This window comes from Thecamonas trahens (assembly GCF_000142905.1).
Source record: "Thecamonas trahens ATCC 50062 unplaced genomic scaffold supercont1.2, whole genome shotgun sequence".
Taxonomy (NCBI): domain Eukaryota; order Apusomonadida; family Apusomonadidae; genus Thecamonas; species Thecamonas trahens.
Window position 1 is genome coordinate 259,339 of NW_013657678.1, and position 18,918 is coordinate 278,256.

General features: G+C 65.1%; 3 protein-coding genes across 4 annotated transcripts; all 3 read right to left on the reverse strand.

The window, feature by feature from the left end:
• Nucleotides 1-104: 104 nt before the first annotated feature.
• AMSG_00447 (uncharacterized protein) lies at nt 105-1,218 on the reverse strand. The gene is made up of 2 exons (XM_013907271.1): nt 1,095-1,218; nt 105-821 (listed from the first exon to the last, which is right to left on the reverse strand). The coding sequence occupies exons 1-2, from the start codon at nt 1,183-1,185 to the stop codon at nt 430-432; spliced, it is 483 nt and encodes a 160-aa protein (XP_013762725.1). The 5' UTR covers nt 1,186-1,218; the 3' UTR covers nt 105-429.
• Nucleotides 1,219-1,222: 4 nt separating this feature from the next.
• AMSG_00448 (uncharacterized protein) lies at nt 1,223-10,357 on the reverse strand (the record flags this gene model as incomplete). Its single annotated transcript, XM_013907272.1, has 6 exons — nt 1,223-1,269; nt 1,304-7,424; nt 7,457-9,073; nt 9,181-9,645; nt 10,037-10,138; nt 10,319-10,357. 6 exons carry the CDS (start codon nt 10,355-10,357, stop codon nt 1,223-1,225), a joined length of 8,391 nt encoding a protein of 2,796 aa, XP_013762726.1.
• Nucleotides 10,358-10,400: 43 nt separating this feature from the next.
• On the reverse strand, nt 10,401-18,691 carry AMSG_00449 (the record flags this gene model as incomplete). Of its 2 annotated transcripts, XM_013907274.1 has the most annotated exons (5): nt 10,401-10,556; nt 10,629-14,101; nt 14,142-16,717; nt 16,780-18,506; nt 18,662-18,664. In XM_013907274.1, 5 exons carry the CDS (start codon nt 18,662-18,664, stop codon nt 10,506-10,508), a joined length of 7,830 nt encoding a protein of 2,609 aa, XP_013762728.1. The 2 variants fall into 2 exon arrangements, with proteins under 2 accessions (XP_013762728.1, XP_013762727.1); XM_013907273.1 differs by having other exon boundaries at nt 10,506-14,101; nt 18,662-18,691.
• Between the last annotated feature and the right edge of the window lie 227 nt (nt 18,692-18,918).

An 18,918-nucleotide genomic window follows, 5' to 3' on the forward strand; every position in this document is an offset into this window, starting at 1 on the left:
TGGTTGTGTGCCTACATACATAAGCAGCTGGAATTCACGCCTTCCCCCCCCCTACACACACACACACTCGCATACCCGCTATTCTTGGCATAATCAAGCGCAGAGGGCGCTTCCGTGCTTTACTACTGCAGCCGCCACTGATATGATCTGGGAAGGTGCGGAGAGCCGAGCCTGGCTTGGAGTAACCAGAAGTGTGACGGTTGCCGGTGGTGAGCAGCCATGGGATTTGGGCGCTGCACCCACGCCGCAACTCACACAACGTTGCCAGCCATCTCGGCTTTGTCCTTCTTATGTCCTTCTTTGTATCTTCCGCCTTTGGTACATGTCTGGCAGGCGACGAGCCGGTACCACGACGGCGCCGTGGCGGCCGCAGAGGAGCTGGGGCCGGGGCGGGAGGACGGGGAGCGGGCGGCAGCGATTGACCGTGCGCTAGAACAGTGAATGGCGATGAATGGGAAGCGAGGCATAGCCGAGCTCGCGTTCGCGCTCCTCTTCCTCCATGCGCAGCTGCTGGCGATAAGCTGCAAGCCGCTTGTTCTCCTCCATCAGGGCGCGCTCGTACTCGCGGCGGGCATTCGCCTGCTTCTGCTCCATAGTCTCTACAATAGAGTCCTGGTTCTCACGCTTGGAGAGGTAAGCGTTAAGCTCAGCCTCCTCACGCTCGCGCGCCTCGACCTTCCACTGGATGGCCTCCTTCTGCGCGTCTTCCATCTCGTGGCGGATCCGGATCCGCTCGTCGCGGTCGCCATACAGCGCCGCAATCCGCCGCCGCTCAAACTCAGCAAACGCTTCGCGCCTCCGCCGCCACTTGCTGTCTTCAGCTGCACCAGCACGCGCCCCATCATCCGCATTTGCTCCCTTCCTGCGTCAGTCTCCTGCCCTCCGCCAGCCGGCCGCCGACCACCGGCCGCCGGCTACTGCCACCTGCCGCCGCCGATCGCCGCCGACGCCTCCGTCCCCCTCCCCCACTCGGTGCAGGCCCTCACACCGACATCCTTCCACCCCCCACCCCCCCCCCTCCCACCCCTCCCCGCGCCAAAATTACAACTGTCCGCTGCCAGCAAGCCATACCCGGCCCATGCAACAGCACGTACCCTGCGTCTGCCGTGGCGCCGACTCTTCATGGTGGCGCGACATGGTGCTCCGCTTCGGGCGCAGCATAATATTGGGCCGATTCGCCGCCATCGTCTCTGTTCTCTGTCCTCTGTCCGTCGGGCGGAAGTCAGGTGTGCGCCGCTTCCGCTTCGGTCTCGGCCTCGGCCTCGACGTCTTGCCGCAAGACGAGCATGCATCATTTACGCACTTGTGCCAGCACCATCATCCTCGCCGTCATCGTCACCGTCCGAATCGACGTAGTTGTCGCCGACCTTCTTGGCCAGCACGCGAGTGACGTACTGCGACACAGTCTTGCCGCTCTGGCCGGCTGTCGCCGCTGCAAACTGTGCTGAGCTCTCGGGCGCCTCGCGGTGGAGGTTGAGCAGGTAGAGGAGGGCGCGCTCAGCGGCGAGCTTGACGGCGATCGACTTGCCGCGGGCGAGTTCGGCCATTGTAGCTGCGAGGCTCGGGAGCGAGCCGGCAAGGACGTCGGCGGCGTCGGACCGGGCAATGGCCTTGAGTTGGGTGAGGGCGGAGGCGACGACGTCGGGCGACTCGTCGTCAAGAAGCGCGACCAGGTTAGAGAGGGCGGCGTCGACAGTGGCGTCGAGGACGCCCGACGGCGAGTAGAGGCCGGCGCCGAGCGCCTCGGCCGCCGCCATGCGAATAGGCGCGCGGTCGTCGGCCGCCGCCGCCGAAAGCGCCGCCATTACCGCGCTCTCACGACCGGCGAGGAGCTCCGGCGCGTTGGCGACCACGCCGCCGAGGAAAGTGACCGCGCCGCAGCGAGTAAGCCAGTCGGACGACGGCTCGGCCAGCGCAACGTCGTCAACCAGCGCCGCGGCCTCGTCAGCCGGAAGGAACGAGGCAAAGAGCGAGAGCGCGAGCGCAGCCTCTGTCCGCACGCCGGTCTCGGTCGAGCCGAGCTCAGCAACCAGGGTCGGCTTGAGCAGCGCCTGGGTCTTGGCCTTCATCTTGGCGCCTGCCACGCGGAGGACGGCGGCGAGAGCCTTGAGCATGGTCTCCTTGACGTCGTCTTCCGACTTGCCCACGCCGTTGCTCAGCTCGGTGAGCAGGGGATCAACCCGCGACTGTAGCGGAATGAGGATGCCGAGCGCGGTCGCGGCCTTGACCCGCACATCGCGAGCCGGGTCGTTAAGCGCTTTGATCAGCGTCGTCTGCAGCTGCGGCAGGAACGGCTTGATGCTCTTCCCGCCCTTCAGCAGCAGCATGCGCAGTGTCGACAGGATGGCAGCCTTGACCTGTGCCGGGAACCGGTCGCCGATGACTCGGATGAGCGGTCCAGTGAGCTTGACCACGTACGCCTTGAGCGCCGACGGCGGCGTCATCGCCACCACCTCGCCAATGCCCAGAGCCGAAGCCTCGCGGAGCTCCGGTGAGCCGCACATCAGGCCTTGCTGGAGCATCGGCACCAGCGGGTCAATACCCTTGCGCAGGCCAAAGCCGGGAATCTCCACACTGGCGAGATCCTCGAGCGTCAGCGAGCCGTCGAGCGGGGAGAGCCGCAGGCCAGCCGAGACCCGAAGCCGCTTGAGCAGCATGCGCACGTGCGAAATGTACGGCAGGAGCTCGTCCTTGTCCACAGACTTGGTCACTGCCAGCAGAGCCCTCCAGGCGGCCGCCACCACCGAGTCGGACTCATGCACAAAGAGCGCGAGGAGATGCCGGAACAGGCTATACAGCTCCGACGAGATGTCGTACGTGTTTGCCTCGCAGAACGCCGCAAGCAGCTTGGCCGCATTCTCGCGCACCGCACCCTTGGCCTCGGCGTCGGCCAGAGTGTCCAGCAGCTCACCGAGAACGGTCGAGACACCCTCGGCCGAGACCGCGAGGACCACACCCTCGGCAGCCTGCTTCGCCGCGCTCGCCACGTCGTCGTCGTCCGACGCCATGGCGTCCATCAGCGGCGAGAGCAGCTTGGAGAGGTGCGCGTTGAGCGCAGAGCCGGCCACTTCGGAGAGTGTCGCCAGCGCCTGACAGTCGACTGCAGTAAGCGGCGGCTCGACAAGCTTCGGCAGCAAGTATGGGAGCACCACGTGCGAGCGGACAGAAAGAATCTGCCGCAGCCCGTCCAGCGCATACTCACTCTTCTCGTCCGACGCCTTGTTGACCTGGGCCAGCATCGGCGGAATAACCTTGGCCAGCGCCTCCTGGCCGACCACAGAGTAGAGCACGTCGTACGCCTGCGCCGCAGCCTCGCGCACGTCCTCGGACGGGTCGCACAGGGCCGCCTTGACAGCAGGCACAATCGATCCCACGTACGACGAGAGCGTACCCGACGGCGCAGACGCCATGACCTCGGAGAGGCCCAGGCACACACCCTGCCGCGTGTCCGAATCGGGAGAGTCCAGCTCGGACCGCAGAATCGGGATGACAACACCCATGACCCGTGCCCCAAGCTTGGCCACCACATCGCCGAGCGACCGCGATGCAATCTGGCGCTGATCCGGGTTCGCCGACGACAACGAGTCGATGATTAGAGCCATCATGGCAGGCGCCACATCGATCAGCATCCGTCCGGTGTTGACCACCAGCTGCTTCCACACCCGCAGAGAGGCCTGCCGCACCAGCGGCGAGAGGTCCAGCCGCATCATGTACAGCGCCGCAAAGACCTTGTTGCGCCGCTCCAGGCCCAGCCGGAGCGTGAGGTCCACCTCCGTTTCGGCATTCGTCATGCCTTCGTCGCCAGACCCGACTGTGTCCACCTGCAAGTTGCCCGAAATGCCCGAGAGCCGGAACAGAAGGTCACCAAGGAGCTCGACAGACGACTCGCGGATCCGCCAGTCATCGTCAAAGAGGCCTTCCATGAGCGAAGGCAAGAGGAGCTCGAGCGCGTCCGCCGCAAAGCCGGCAACAATGACCTTACCGGCCTTGAGCGCCCGGTCACGCACAGCCTCGGCCTCGTCAGCAAGACCCTGCAGAACCACAGGAAGGACGACGGAAATATAGTCAGCAAAGGCGTCACCCAGCACAGGCGGGATAAAGACAAAGACGTTGAGGAAGCCCTCTCGGGTGGCAGCGTTCGGCGAGCTCGTTTTCTCCGAGAGCTCGTCAATGGCATCGGCAAACGCGTCTGCGCCCAGCGAGCCAATGACCTCGGCAAGAGCCTGAGCCGCACCCAGCCGTGCCACCATCGACGACCCGTCGCCGGTCTCGGTCCAGAGCCAGGCCACCGTGTCGGTGAAGTTCTCCTCGCCCACCCCGGCAACCAGCGAGCCGATGGCGTGCGCCACCACCGATCGCACCGCCGGCGATGAGTCGCTCACCGTGTCACGAAGCTCCTCCATCACGTGCTCCATGTACGGGAGCAGGTCTGAAGGCGACGCAAGCGTGCAGAGCGAGCCCATGATGCGCGCAGACTTTGTCCGCGCATTGGTCTTGGTCGTCCGCAGGCCACGGAGCACAACCGGGATGATAAGCGCCAGCGAGGGTGCGTCGATGCGATGCACAAACGAGGTGGTCATCAGCGCGTCGAGCGCCGCCTCGGTGCACTTTGTCGGCTCCGAGTATGCCGCAAGAAGCGTCGGGACCACGCTGCTCACCTCGGGGTTGCGCACCACAGCGGCAATCTTCTCCAGCGCCTTGGTCCCCGAGTGCTTGACCTTGGGGTGCGAGTCCTTCACCGCCATCGCCAGCCGCGGCACCACCTCGGGCAGGCACACCGCAAGCTGCTTGGGCGCACACATCGCCAGCGAGCCCATCAGCCGGATCGCGCCCTGGCGCGCGCGCCACTGGTGCACGTCCATCGCCTCTAGCACCGTCGGCAGGATCTTCTTCACACCGTGCGCTGAGAGCCGCGACACAATCGACGCCGCCGCCGCAGACGCCATCTGCCGCACCTCCTTGTCCGTCTCGGCATGACCCTCCAGAAGGGGCGAGAGGGCGTGCTTAACGTACGGCTCAAAGAGCGGGCCCCACACCTTGGCGCAGCACTCGTACGCAAAGTACACACCCAGCCGGACGTCTCCGCTGCTACTCTTGACGCTCTCGGCCAGCTTCTCCATCACGCCAAACTGCTTGATCGAACCAAGGCCCAGACCCTTGACAAGACCCGCCAGCGCGTGAGCCGCGCCGCGCCGCTCCGCGTATGGGGTCTCCTTCGAGCTCAGCAGGCCAAGCATGACCTCCAAGTTGTTCTGAGCCTTCGACTTGACCTCCTTGGCCGGCTTGGCGAGGCACTTGGCCACCGCACTCTGCACCGCATGTGACGGCGTCATCACCGCAGCCATAAGCGAGTCAAACACGCCCTCAAACAGCGGATTACCCTTGGGCAAGTGCTTGACCAGCGCCGACAGGTACGTCACAACAATCTCGCGCCGCAGGTCGTCCGCAGCAGACATCGCATCGTGGTCAAACTCCCGCTGCAGGACAGAGAGCAGGTTCGCCGCATGGTCGCGCCCGCACTCCTTGATGAGCGACACGCCGGCGTCACGGTACGCCTCGCGGACCTCCTCCGACTCGTCGAGCAGGCCAGAGTCCAGAAAGTAGTCGAGGAGAGTCACGAGCGAGCTCTCGCCGAGGGAGGCCACTCGCCCCATCTCGGCAAGCACAAATCCCATGCCCTCGCGGACCCGCGCATTGGCAGCCTGCATGTGCGACTGGGTCGCCTGCAGCGCCGCGAGCTCGGTCGCAGACATCGCCGTCTTGACGGAAGCCGACGTGTCGACCGCCACCGGAGGCGCAGACTCGATCCGTGCAAGGACCCAGGCGAGGAACGCTTCCGGCGTGGCTGTCACGCCCGAGCCTCGCTCTGCGAGCGACGAACTCACCACCGCACGCGCAACCTGCGCACGGATGTCACGCGAAGGGTCGCTCATCAGGGGAATGAGCGCCCGCTCTGCAAACAGCGAGACCACGCCGTCGTCGGCAGCTTCGGACGCCGTCGGCGTTCGCAGCTCCACCTCGTCGACCTCCCACTCGGGTGTCAGCTCCCACGCAGCCCACAGCTCGCTGGCCAGCGCAGCATTGGCCTCGATCGAATCCTTGGTCGCCATGTACACCAGCGCCTTGTACCGCTGCGAGTTACCCGTCAACTCCACGCCGTACTGCGCACCAAGCAGGGCCCGGAGACCCAAGCCGCGGATGTGCTGGTTCGGCGAGCGGAGCGTCTCAAACAGCACGCCGGCCTCCGTAGGCTCCACAAGCTCGGCAATTTTGACCAGAGCTTTGGCTGCCGCGCTCTCCATCCGCGGGTAGTCGGTCACCACGTAGAGACAGAGCTCCAGGACCTGGTCCCGCGGCAGCGCGCCTTTGAGCGACACACAGCGCAGCGCCGTCCGCAGCGCAAAGTCGCGCAGCTCCGGCGCCGCACTCGTCGTCTTCACAACGCTTGCCAGGACCGGCAACAAAAAGAAGAACGTCGGCTCGGCATACCTGTGCGTCGGCCGAGTTGCCCGGAGAATGTCCATCAACGTGTTGCGTGCCTCGCTCACCTCCACGCCATGCCAAGCCTCGTCCGGCAGGCTCACGCCTGCCGCGCCCAGCATTGCCGCCGCAAACACATGCCGCGACGCCACCAACTCGGGGTCGATCGTCGCCGACAGCGCCGCCACAACGGCGACGCCAATCTTGGACGCCTCACACCAGGTACTCGTCGCCACCGCGAGGCCGGCGTCGAGAAGCGAGCCGACCATGGCACACAGCGCAGTGTTCTTCATCAGTCGCGCCGAGCTCGCCACGATCTTGCCAGCCATCGACGACCTCGTCAGCGCGCTCCGCAGCTGCTGGCGCCGCACCGACTCGGCTGCAATCGCCTGCGCCCTCTCCTCGGCGGTCATCGTCGACTGTGCCGTCGACTTTCCGGTCGCGCCCGCACTGGCGCGGCCCTTTGCCCCGACGCCCTTACCCTTGCCACCGGCCTTGCCCTTGGGCATGACCTTGAGGCCAGACGCCTTGCCGCCGGCCCGCTTCGCGCCACGGCCCTTGCCCTTGGTCTTGCCCATGGTCACTGGCGCCTTGCCACGCCGCTTGGTCGTCTTGGAGCTCATGACCACCGCTCCCTTGCTCAACTTGGTCGCCGACTTGCTGCTAGCCTTGGAAGCGCCGACCTCGGCCGCCAGCCCGGTCTTCTGTTCCACGTTCGGCGCGAGCGTGCCCTCGGGCGTGCCCTCAATCAACACATCCTTGGCAGTCATGGAGCCGAGCACCGACGCGCCATCAGCGAGCGCCGAGCTCGCCATTTCTAGCACCGCAGCAGCAGCAGCCGGTCGCACGTCGGCCACCGCCGCAATGTACCCCGTGATGTGCAACGCAGCGTCCGCAAAGTACGGCGACGAGCCAAAGAGCAGCGCTGAAAACTGCCGCTGCAGCTCCGAGACCGAGGCATCATCTGCAGACGGACCTTGCCCGTCATTGCCTGCACCAGCGCCGTCCACGGCTCGACATGCACGTCTCCAAAGAGCACGTCGTCGAGACCGGGAACTACGGCGCAAACCGCATTCCACGCCTCGGCGCAACCGTCATGCCAAGCATCATCCTCGGGCGTCCACGAGTTCTTGCGGACCAACCGCGAAAAGGCAAGCACGCAGCCGGCAACAACCTCATCAACAGGCAACTCGCTCGCAGCCGGAGCACCGGCGAGGAAGAGCGCCTCCAGAGCCCGGGTCGCCGCCTGCCGCATTGCCCAAAGCTGGTTGGCTGCCAGCGACTCGGGCGCCTCCGTCGCCGACGAGGCTGCCGCACCGTCAGAGCTCGACGCAGCCCGCGCCGCCAGCGCCTCAGGCGCCAGGTGGCCCTCGTCAAGTGCGACGAGCACGCTCGCAAAGTGCGAGAGGAAAACCGCGCGCGTGGTCGCCGTCTCAGCCACAACCACACTCATGGCATCGCGCGCAGCGGTTTGGACTCGCTCGTCCGGGTAGAGCGCCAGCACCACCAGGCACCGCTCCAGGAGAGCAACTTGCTCCGGCGAGAGCGTTGCCACGAGCTGCGAGTAGTACACCCGGGTGTTGAGCGCGCCCACAAGCGAGGCAAAGGCGACAAGGTCGCGCCAAGAGATCTTGGTGGAAATGGCATCGGGCGTCGTCGCGACGTGTGCCACAAACGAGCCGTCAAAGGCAGCGCCGTCGGCGATGCTGTCCACAACCTGCGCTGCAGTCTCAGCCTCAATGCTGCTATCGACCTTGCCCATGGCCATGAGGACAGCGCCAGCAACTGCAGCGTCGGGGAAGGCGAGCTTGCCCTTGGCCATGCCAGCGCTCACTGCCTCTAGAAGGACCGGGACAAGTGGAAGAAGACCATGCGCGAGCGTGGCATGCATGTTCTCATGGAGCATGTGGAGCGCGGCGAGGCGGGCCTGCGACTTTTTGTTCTTGGAGACCGAGAGGAACTTGGTGAGGAGTTTGGGCCACTCGGCCGGGACCTCCCGCGCAGCGCGGAGCCACGGCCCTGCACCGCGGAGCACCGCCACCAGAGCCTTTTCGTTCGAGTTGGACGCGAGAACGGCAGCAAGTGGTGCCAGAGCCGTCGGCGCAAGCTCGGCCAGAAGGCTCGAGCCTGCAGGCGCCGACGCAACAACGCCGAGTGCCCGCGCCGTACCTCCGAGCGCGTACCAGAGCGAGACCGAGCCGCACTTGCCGTTGACGGCGTCGCCGAGGCCAGCGACCATGTCGCGGAGAACCGATGGGTCCGAGACGGCAGCGACAAAGACGCCAAAGACGCTCAGCGCCTCCTCGCGCACATCGTCGTTCTCGTGGCGCGCCGCCTTGAGCAGCATGGCGCCGAGCGACGCCTTGGCGTGGGTCGCCGAAAACGAGACCTCGCCGTCGCCGTTGCGGGCAAAGGCCGAGAGGTCCATGGTCGTCTCGCACACCAGGAGCGTGGCAAAGGCGAAGCCAGCGTCGACCGATCGCTTAAAGGCTGAGACGGTCGCGGCAACGCACTGAGTGAAGAGCTCGCGGTCCATGGCGGCGACCATCGGCGCAAAGACTGCGAGCGAGACCCCGGTCACCACGCCGGCCTTCTTGGTGGCCGGCCCGGAGATTAGCGTGTTAGAAAGTAGTCGGTGAGTTCAGTCATGGCTGGCGCAGCCAGCTGAGCCGACTCTGGCTCCTGCGCCAGTGAACTGACAAGGCCGACAACGCCAAGACCCATGGCCGGATCGGCCTTGCCGGCCAGCGCAACCTTGGCAACGAGGTCGCCGAGAACAGCGGCAGCGAGCTCGTCGCCGAGGCTCGCCAGCGCCGCCCGCACCGCCACCAAAGCCGAGGCGTACAAGCCCGAGTCGAGCGACGGGCTTGCGGCGTGCAGCAGGTGCAGCTGGAGGAGAATCGAGCCAACAAGGAGGCCGTAGCGCGACTTGCCGCCGTCGGCCTGCGCCGCCTCGTCCTTGAGCGCTGCAACAAGCGCCGGCCGCTCCAGCAGCAGGCAGCTCCAGCGGCAGAGGGTGTAGACAACGCCGGACGGCGCCGCCTTGTTGGCCTTGGTCAACTTGCCAACGTACGTCACAAACGCATTCTCAAAGGCGGCGATAGGCATCAAATGATCCCGCACAAACTCGCGGACCAGCTGCTGCGACGGCTCGTCGGTGTACGCCTGTTGCGTCGCCCCCCCGCCCCAAACAACCCCCCCCCCCCGCAAAGCGAAGGTATTCGAAGTTTCGCAGTCGCCGGCGGTTTCGGAAGGAAAGGTCGCTCCAGTTAGTCAGGGCACCCGAAATTCGAGCCCTGCCCCATCCTCGGCCGCCCTGCACACACGCACCGTCGTCTGGGGCGCTACCTACTGCCCCATCTCGCCAACAACACACCAACATATCGAGCAACATGTGGAAGCCAGAGTATGTCGGCCTCTCGCCAATGCGGCGGATGGGGAAGCCTCGCCCTGCTGCTCTCGCCAAGGCATGGTCCGCAACAGAGAAAGCCGGAGCCATCAAACTTGGCCAAAGCCGCCCCCTCCCCCACGCACACCCCACCATCGTGCAACGTACATCAAGGGTGGCCACAACAGCCTCGGCCAGCGAGCTCAGAACAGCCTTGTCAGACACGTCAGATGCTGCGATGAGCTCGGGGAGGTTCGTCACGAACAGAGTCTCCCGCCACGGTCGTAACCGCAGCCACTGCCGCGGCAAGGTCGACCGTCGGCTGCTCGTCGGCTGCTGCCGGCTGCTGCCATTGATCGAGCGATGGAGAAGTGTGGTGGCCTGAGGACGGGGTCGGATGTCAGCAATAATTGTTGGCCATGAATATAGCATGAACACAGCACCGCTGACAGCTGAGGCCTTGATTGCCGCTGTCCATGCTGACGACATTTCTGTGGACGGTCTGACGCGCGAAAGCAAATGCTAGAATGAATCTGGCTAGAGGCATCGGTTTACGGGCCAGCTAGCGTACGGCAGGACGGACGGCAGGACGGACGGCAAGAGTGCCCAACAGACTCGGTGGTAGCCATCGCTATGGTTACTTGTTCTTGGCCTTGTTCTTGGACTTGTTCTTGGACTTGTCCTTGGCCTTGTCCTTGGACTTGTCCTTGGCCTTGTCCTTGGACTTGTCCTTGGTCTTGTCCTTGGACTTGTCCTTGGCCTTGTCCTTGGCCTTGTCCTTGGACTTGTCCTTGGACTTGTCCTTGGACTTGTCCTTGGACTTGTCCTTGTCTTTTTCCTTTCCCTTGTCCTTTCCCTTGCCCTTATCCTTACCCTTGCTCTTATCCTTATTCGTATCCTTGCCCTTGTCCTTTTCCTTACCCTTGTCCTTATCCTTGACCCGAATCCCGTTAGCCCCACTCGAAGACTCACTGTCCGAGCCGAGACCGATCTGCGACGAGCCTCGGACAGACGAACGGGTCGAGGTACCGGCCGCACCGATCTTGCGCGACCGGGTCGAGGCCGACCGGGTCGAGGCCGGCGACGGCGACCGTGCAGCCCGCTGGCGCTGCGATGTCTGACGTGACCGTGTCGACGCCGCCCGCGATGCAGGCGGCGGCGACCGGGTCGACCGATCCATCTGTGATGGCTGCCGAGACGGCTGTCGCGACGTGTACCGCGACGCGAGGGCGCGCGCCTGCACCGCCGCCAGCTCGCCTTCGTCGCCGGTGGGCGAGGCTGAGCGAACCCGTGTCCGATTAAACACTTTTTCCACTTGCTTGCGCTCGTAATCGGCCCGCTTCGCGCGCTGCCGCTCGTAGTTCTGCCGGATGGTCCGTGCACGCACCTTGTTGTCCGCAAGGTCCTGCGCTCGGTCTTCCAGTCCGCCAAACCGCATCTTGCGCCAGACCTCAAACTCGGAAACCAGCGAGGCTGACGCAAGGTCCACGGCAGAGTGTAGCAGCGCGAGATCGCGGACGAAAGGCTCGATCACCGGCTCGATGTCTACAACGTGACCGCGGTCGCTCTTTCGCAGTGGAATGTCCTCCCAGTCTGGATGGTTCTTGGACCCGCGCGCCTCGTTGCGCGCGCGGGTCAGTGCATACTCGTAGTCCTCGTCGACGTCACCCGCCGCCACAACCGCGGCCAGCGCCCGCCGCAGGTCGCGCTTCCGGTCTGCTACAAGCCGCTTCTTGGCTTCGATCATCGACTTGCGCTCTGCGCCCTCGGAGAGTACAAACTCGGCAAAGGCCTCGTCGCGCGACGGCGGCTGAAGATACTCGAGCCGCCGCTCATATTCGACCGTCAGCGGCTTGCGTCCGGCCTCCTTGGCAATCTTGTGTGATGCTTTGGAGATCTCCGGCTGGAGCGTGAGCTCAGAGTACATGTCCTCTTCCACCTTTTTGAGCTCGTCCATCTTGCGCGCCCGCGCCACAGACTCGGCCTCCATGAAGCCTCGCTTCCGCGTCGACGCCATTGCCAGCGACCGTGCGTTGAGCGATGGCTTGAACGACGGCTTCTCGCTCTTGGACAATGGCTGCGGCGCCTTGGCCTTCCGACCACCGTTGAGTCGCGCCAGCTCCAGCGCCTGCTCCAGCTCGGGATCTAGTTGCCGCTTCTTTCCGTCGTTGCCATCGCCCCGCTTCGACCCGGCCTCGGACGTTCGCTGCGCCGACTTGCCGCCTGTGCCGCTGCGCCCAGACCCACGCCGAACAGGGAGCGCGCCGTCGGGCTTGCCGCTGCTGCCGCCGCGTCCACGCTCGCGTCCCTGATCGCGTCCGCGACCTGATGACACCCGCGAGGTCTTCCCTAGCCGCAGCGCCTTTTCCATTTCGGCTAGACGCCGCGCATGGTCGCGTGCACGACGGTTGTCGGCGTCGTCCGCCTGTCTCAACTCGTCACCGAGATCGCGGAACGCCTCGTCGTCGTCCCAGTCGTACGCCTCATCGAGGTCAGACGACCTCACCTCGGAGACAGAAGCCTCCGAGACCGACACGTCCTCCGCCCGAATCTCGCCATTGCCGTTGCTCTCACGCGACGAGCGAGAGCTGTCCGAGGATGAGCCCGAGCTCGACAAACTCGAGTGCTTGCCCTTGCCCTTGCCCTTGCCCTTGCCCTTGCCCTTGCCCTTGTCCTTACTCTTGCCCTTGCCCTTGCCCATTCCCTTCTTTGGCGACGACGACGCCGACGACATTCCGGCCGCAAGCCTAAAGCCCGACGCTCCGCCCTTCTTGGTCAGATTCGACACGTTGGTCGATGTCGCGCCCGAGTACTTGGCTGCCGAGTTGAGCTGGAAGGCCTTGCGCTTTCGCTTGGCCCAAGTCGCGCGCTTCCGCTTCGCTTTGAGCCACTTGTCGCGCTTGGCCTGTTTGCGGCGGCTGTGCTTGGCCTTGAGGGCGAGGCGGAGCTTGTTGCGCTCCGCGCGGATGTCGGCGAGCGTCTTGGTTCGAGACGAGACTTCGGGGGCAAACGAGCACTCGCCCATGACTTCCACCTCGACCTCCTTCTTCAGATCCTCCATTCGGTCGGGCGCGGGCGCCTGTGCTATTTTGGCCAGCCGCCGCTGGCGAGCACGCGCCACCCGCCGGGCCTCGCGCCGCTTGCGGAGAATCGACTGCCGCTCGCGCTCGTCCATGTACGTAGTATCGATGCCGGCCAGTAGCTGGGCTTCGTCGGCGTTGTCGTCATCGTCGTCGTCCGAGCCGCCCATGACAAGCTCGTTGTAGATCGCCGCCGACTTGGGGTTGGTGGCGGGCTTGAAAGAGAACTGCGGGTCCGTGCCGGCGTCGGCCGCACGCCGCTGAGACTCGCGCCGTCGCGAGAGTGCAGTTTTCTTGGACGACCGCTTCCGCGCAAGTGCAAGTGACTTGCGCGAAATGGCAGGCGAAAAGGTGCACTCGGCCAGTGAACGGAAGGTCGATCGCTGTAGCGACGTTGCGTTGCGTGACGTTGAAAGCTTGAGCAGCCAGACCTTTTCCTCCTCAGTCGCCACTGCCGCACGGGTCTGCAGAAACGCGGCCGCAGACCTCGGTGCGCCACCGCGCTTGTCGTCTAGTCCGCGCCGCGGCTTGGTCGTCGCTCCGCCGCCACCCAAGCCCGACCGTCGCCCGCCACCCGCCTTGGGTTTGGTCGTCTTGTACCGCGCTTCGCCGCGCGGAGCGCGGTACCGGTCTGGCTTGGGCGGAATCGTCACAGCATGCTTGTACCCGGCGGCGTACTTGTCAAAGCACCCATGGTACGTTACCCGCTTCACAATCCGATGCGGCTCAAAACGCGCGTACTCTTGCGCGTACCACTTGTTAAAGTTCCCCAGCAGCCGCTTCTCGAGCAGCATCGACGGCCGTGACATTGGGATCGACGCCTCATCCGCAGGCAGCTCTGGGAGCGGCAGCGGACCGCGCCCGTGGATGGCCACGATAAAGCCCTCGTCATTGTACACGATGAGTTCTTCGTGCTGCCGCGGCGGCCGCAGATCGTCGTCCTCGCCCGGTCGCTTCTTGGTCGCTTCGCGCTCGGCCTTGACCCTCCCCACCTCGAGCGCCCGCGCCTTGCGAAACGCCTGGTAGTCGCGTTTTGACTCGGGCAGCTCAAGGTACCTGGGCCACGCCACGTCCTTGGTCACAAACTTGCCTGGCTGTGTCCCGGCGAGCCGCCCAAAGACCGAGTCGTTGACTGACCCGCCACGCTTGGTTGCTGCGTCGAGCGCGAGGTCGTACGAAGCGGCGGTGATGACCGGAAAAAGTGCACTCGGAGAGCTCGTGCCGCTCCAGCTCGCGCCGCGCCTCGGCAGCCTTGGCTGGATCGCGCGCGTACAGCGGGCGCGAAAGCAACCGGGCTTGCTCGGTCGTCTCGTCGGCCTCGGGCCCGAGTGTCACATCGACCACATACACCGTCACCGTATCGGCCATGCTCACTTCGTCAAGCACAAACGACTCTTGGAAGAACGGCCGCAGCGCGTTGTGCCGCGTTGCACTCCGCATGACTCGGCCGCTGGCATCGTGGACCACGACCACGGTTGTTGACGGCTCGCCGTACAGAATACGCGGCTGGACCGAGCCGTAGTGCACCACCATAGCCAGTTTCGAAGTCGGCGGCGTTGCGCGCCCAGCCGCCCGCGACGCCTGCGACGCGCCGGACTCGCTTGGCCGGACCGTCGATGCTGACGCCGACTTGCGCGCACGCTTTGCCTGCGGGCCCACGTACTCGACCCGGAAGGTAACCCGGGCGTCGCCGCCGTCGAGACTGCCACCGCGCAGCTCGAGCGTGTGCTCGGTGCTCCGCGAGGTGTGCGGCCGGAGCTTGGACAAGTCCAGCTTGGCCGTACCCAGCACTCGATCACTCCGCCCGCGCCGCCGGTCGGAGACCTCCAGCACCAGCTCATCACGCCACTGCGAAGTCGTGCCCGGAGCAGAGAAATTGTACACCGCGTCGTTCCACCGCGGATTCTCGGTGTTCATCACCACCGGCGTCTTGAACTCGGCCTCGCCGACAGAGACTCGCACTACCGCGTCGACGTCGTCCGACCCGAGCTTGCTCGCCTCGAGCACCGTCACGGTCAGGCTGTGGACGGGGCCCTCGCTCACGTCTGACTTACTCAAGCTCGATCTTGAGCTTGAGCTCGAGCTTGCCGACGAGCTTGACCGTGACGTCTCGTTTCCGCTCGCTGCCGCGCCGGCTGCCGCGAGGCAGGCTCGGAGGTGCAACGCGCCGGCCGAGCCCGGCCGCTTGTTGGCCGAGCCGCTCCCACTCGAGCTGCTACTCGAGCTCGAGCGGGCCACAGGATCGAGCTCGAGCCACAGCGTTTGCGGATCGGGACCGTGCGAGACCTCGTCAAGCGCAATGACACCAGTGGCAATGAGCTTGTTCGACGTAATCGAGTTAAAGTCGTAGACCTTGACTCGGACCGTCTCCGGTCCCGATGGGTCGAGCTGCATGGCAAGCGCCGCAGTGTCGACCTCCCACTTGGGGTTCTTCGACGCGTCGGCGATCTCCGATGAGACTGACGCGGCTGAGCCGTGCTCAAAGGTAACCATGACGTCTGGTTTGGTCCTCAGCGCACGCCCGCCAATCCGCTCGCCCTCGACCATGACCAGGGTGAGAACTTTGCGGGTAGCAGCCGAGCCCGAGCGAGGGCCAGAGCCAGGTTTGCCGGAGCTCTTCGTGCCGTGCCGGTGCCAGGCCTCGCTCGGTACGGCTGGGACCTTGAGCGCGTCGGCATCGGCGATGGCGCCGTTGGTGGCATCGACCGCACCGGTGAGGGCGGCAACGAGGCCCCGGTCGCGGCGGTCACTGTCGTCGAGCAGGTTGAGCATGACCTTGGGCGGGACAATGGTGAAGCGGACGAGGAGCGCAGGTGCCGGCTCACCGACTCGCTGAGCCTCGGGCCCAAGGACGATCGGGAGCCACATCTCGGTGAGCGCGCCGTGGCGGACCTCATCCAGTGTAAGCGTGGCCTTGCCCACCACAACCGGCCGAGTGCGAACCGACCAGTCGGTGACTTCAAACTCGACGAGGTTCCGAACACACGAGGGCCAGACGACGCGCGAGGCCCAGACCGGCGTCCGGGTATCCTCAGCGGCCGGCGAGTAGTGGATGTGCTGAGCGCTGAGGCTGGCAGTCACCGAAGCATCCGGCGCGTCGACGTGGTTGTTAGTCGGGGGAATGTTGCGACCGCGGACGATGGTGACGTCGATGGCGTAGTGGGCCAGCGAGCGCGCCGGGAGCGGCGGCGCCGGCTCGCCGAGCTCGGTGAGAGCAAATCGGAGATGGACGTCGCCGACCGGCTTGACCGAGACGTGCGAGGTTGTGGCGTACCAAGCGTCAATCCAGGTGCCGGCACCAGCGTTGGCGACGACATCCAGTGGGATGCGCGCCGAGCCGAGCTCGGAGACCTCGCCGTTTGCGCGATTCATGACCCGCAGGTCGAGGAGGGCGTCAACAGCGGGTGACTCGAGCATGAACGAGATGCGCTCGCCAATGAGAGGCGAAGACGCGTTCTTGACTGTCCGGCAGACGTGCGAGAAAGTGCCGTGCGCAAGGACAACCGACGAGTCGACGGCGTCGCCGCTGCGGAGCCCCGACATGGACATCGACTGCGTCGACCGCCGGACAGGCGGCTTGGGAATGCGCAGGCCGCGGGCGGCGACAACATCAACATGGACAACCTTGACCAACTCTGCGGCGCCGACCACAGCGGCCGAGACAGCCAGCGAAGCTCGCGGCAGCTTCTTGCCGGTCAGTGGAATGTGGGCCGGCGGCCGCGGCTGGAGCTTGAGCGTCTTGGGTTGGACATGCGCATCGGCAACATGGCTGAGTGGGACCCGGGCCTGCCAAGAATGAGCGCACCCGCCGGCAGGCCAAGCTGCGTGTACGCTGCGGTCGGCGGCGGTGACGCCATGAGCGACCACGCAGGTAAGCCTGAGACCAACGACGACTCGGACGACAGTGTCGACTCGCCGCCAGCCAGGAGCATGCTAGCTTCACCGTAGTGTTCCGTGTACCACTTATTGAACGCGTTGAGGAGCTTGATCTGAACGAGCGAGACTGTGCGCTCCAGAAAGGCCAGCTCGGCAATGTAGGCCTCGTACTTTGCGCTCCGCCCGTCGTCCGGCAGCTCGCGAGCCGATGGGGTCCGCGATGGCGGCGCGCCCTTGCGGACAGATCCGCCGCGGCCTGACGACTCGCGCGACGGCGCCCGATTGCTTCTTGAACCACGAGACGACCGCGACACGGCAGTGCGACGCGAGTCGTCCGACCCGTCCGACGCCTGCTCTTCTTCCTCCTCCTGCTCCTCCAGGCTGTCGTGGTCAAAAATGCGCAGCTCGCCGTCGGCTGCTTCTTGCTGCTCGTAGCGGTCATGGGATCGGTCACGGCTCTTGCTCTTGCTCTTGCTCTTGTCCTTGCCCTTGGCGCTGTTCCGTGAGCCCGAGCGCCGTGAGCTGTCCGGCCGCGAGCTGTCCAGCCGTGAACTAGACCGATGCGAGTCACGCGGCAATTCGAGGGACGAGTCGTACTCGTTGCGCCGTGAGCTCGACCGCTCAAGCTCCCGAGATGCACTCCGCCCATCGCGCCCATCGCGTCCGCGCCCATCACGTCCATCACGCCGCGAGCTTGACCGCGACACCTCGCGCACCCCATCGCGCCCATCACGTCCGTCACGACGCGAGCTTGACCGCGACACCTCGCGCGAGCTCCGCTTGCGGTCGGCCTCATCCTTAAACTGGACCGACGCGCCCGGGCGGAGGTGGCCAGAGATCTTGCGGGTCGACGAGCGCGACTTGTGCGGATACTGCGGCATGAAAGAGGGCGTGGCTCGGCCGTCATCAATGTTGCGCTGACGAGCCTTCATGGCCACAAAGGCGTAGTCGGTGGCATTGCCGTTGACGTCCATCTCCCAGCGAATTTCCTTGCGCCGCTTCTGCAGCAGGTACTGCTTCTCGCGCACCGTCTGCGCAAGCCGGTACCCGTCGCCGAGAACAAACTCTGACAAGGCTTCAGTCTTGGACGGCAAAACTTTGTCACGGAGAGCAAGGACGTCGATGCGTCGGTTGCGCAGCCGGTCCGACGCCGCAAGCACCTTGGACTGCGCCGAGATCTGCGGCTTAAACGTCAGGTGCACGTCCTGCTCCTCAAGCATTTGCTTCCGGACCTGCTCCCGCGCCCACCCCAGGCCCTGCTCTGCACGCCGCGCCCGCGCCCGCTCTGCAAGCCGCGCCGTCCGCTCTGCACGTTCCGGATCGTCGGTACCCTGCACAGCAGACGACAGCGCGTCGGCCCGCGATGCCCGCGTTCCGCGGCCATGGCCTCCATCTCTGCTCCCTGACCTGCTCCCGCCGCCAAACCAGTCATCGCAATCCGAGTAGTAATCGCCGTATGGATCGCCGTACGGGTCTCTATAGTCGTCCCAGTCATTGACTGGCGCCTTGGTGGGCTTGTCCTTGCCTTTGTCCTTGCCCTTGTCCTTGCCCTTGTCCTTCCCCTTGTCCTTGCCCTTGTCCTTGCCCTTGCCCTTGCCCTTGTCCTTGCCCTTGTCCTTGCCCTTGTCCTTGCCCTTGTCCTTGCCCTTCCCCTTGTCCTTGTCCTTGTCCTTGTCCTTGCCCTACCAGAACACCATGTGAACCTCGCCAGAACCGCCACTCGCCCAACCGCCCTGCCCAATCCTGCGCACAACAACACCTCCCCCAATACCCCCACCAAACCTCTGCACCACGATCCCCCTACACCCCCCCCCACTTCCTTCCTTCTAACACGTACCATCTTCCCACTACCCTCAGTGGGTGGACTTTAGACGAGTGTACGTATGTGTGTATGTATGGAGTTCGCCACCAGCAAGTCGCCACAACGGTAACGAGTTGAAGTGAGCCACGCAAGCTCCCTCCTCCCGCCAATCGCCAGTCACTCAACAATGCCCCCCCCCCTCCCCTCCTCCCCTCGACTCTGGCGCCTTGGAGCTGACTCGGTGGAGGACCTCCAGGACTGCACCCGCACGAGTTGGGCACCACTTCTCACGC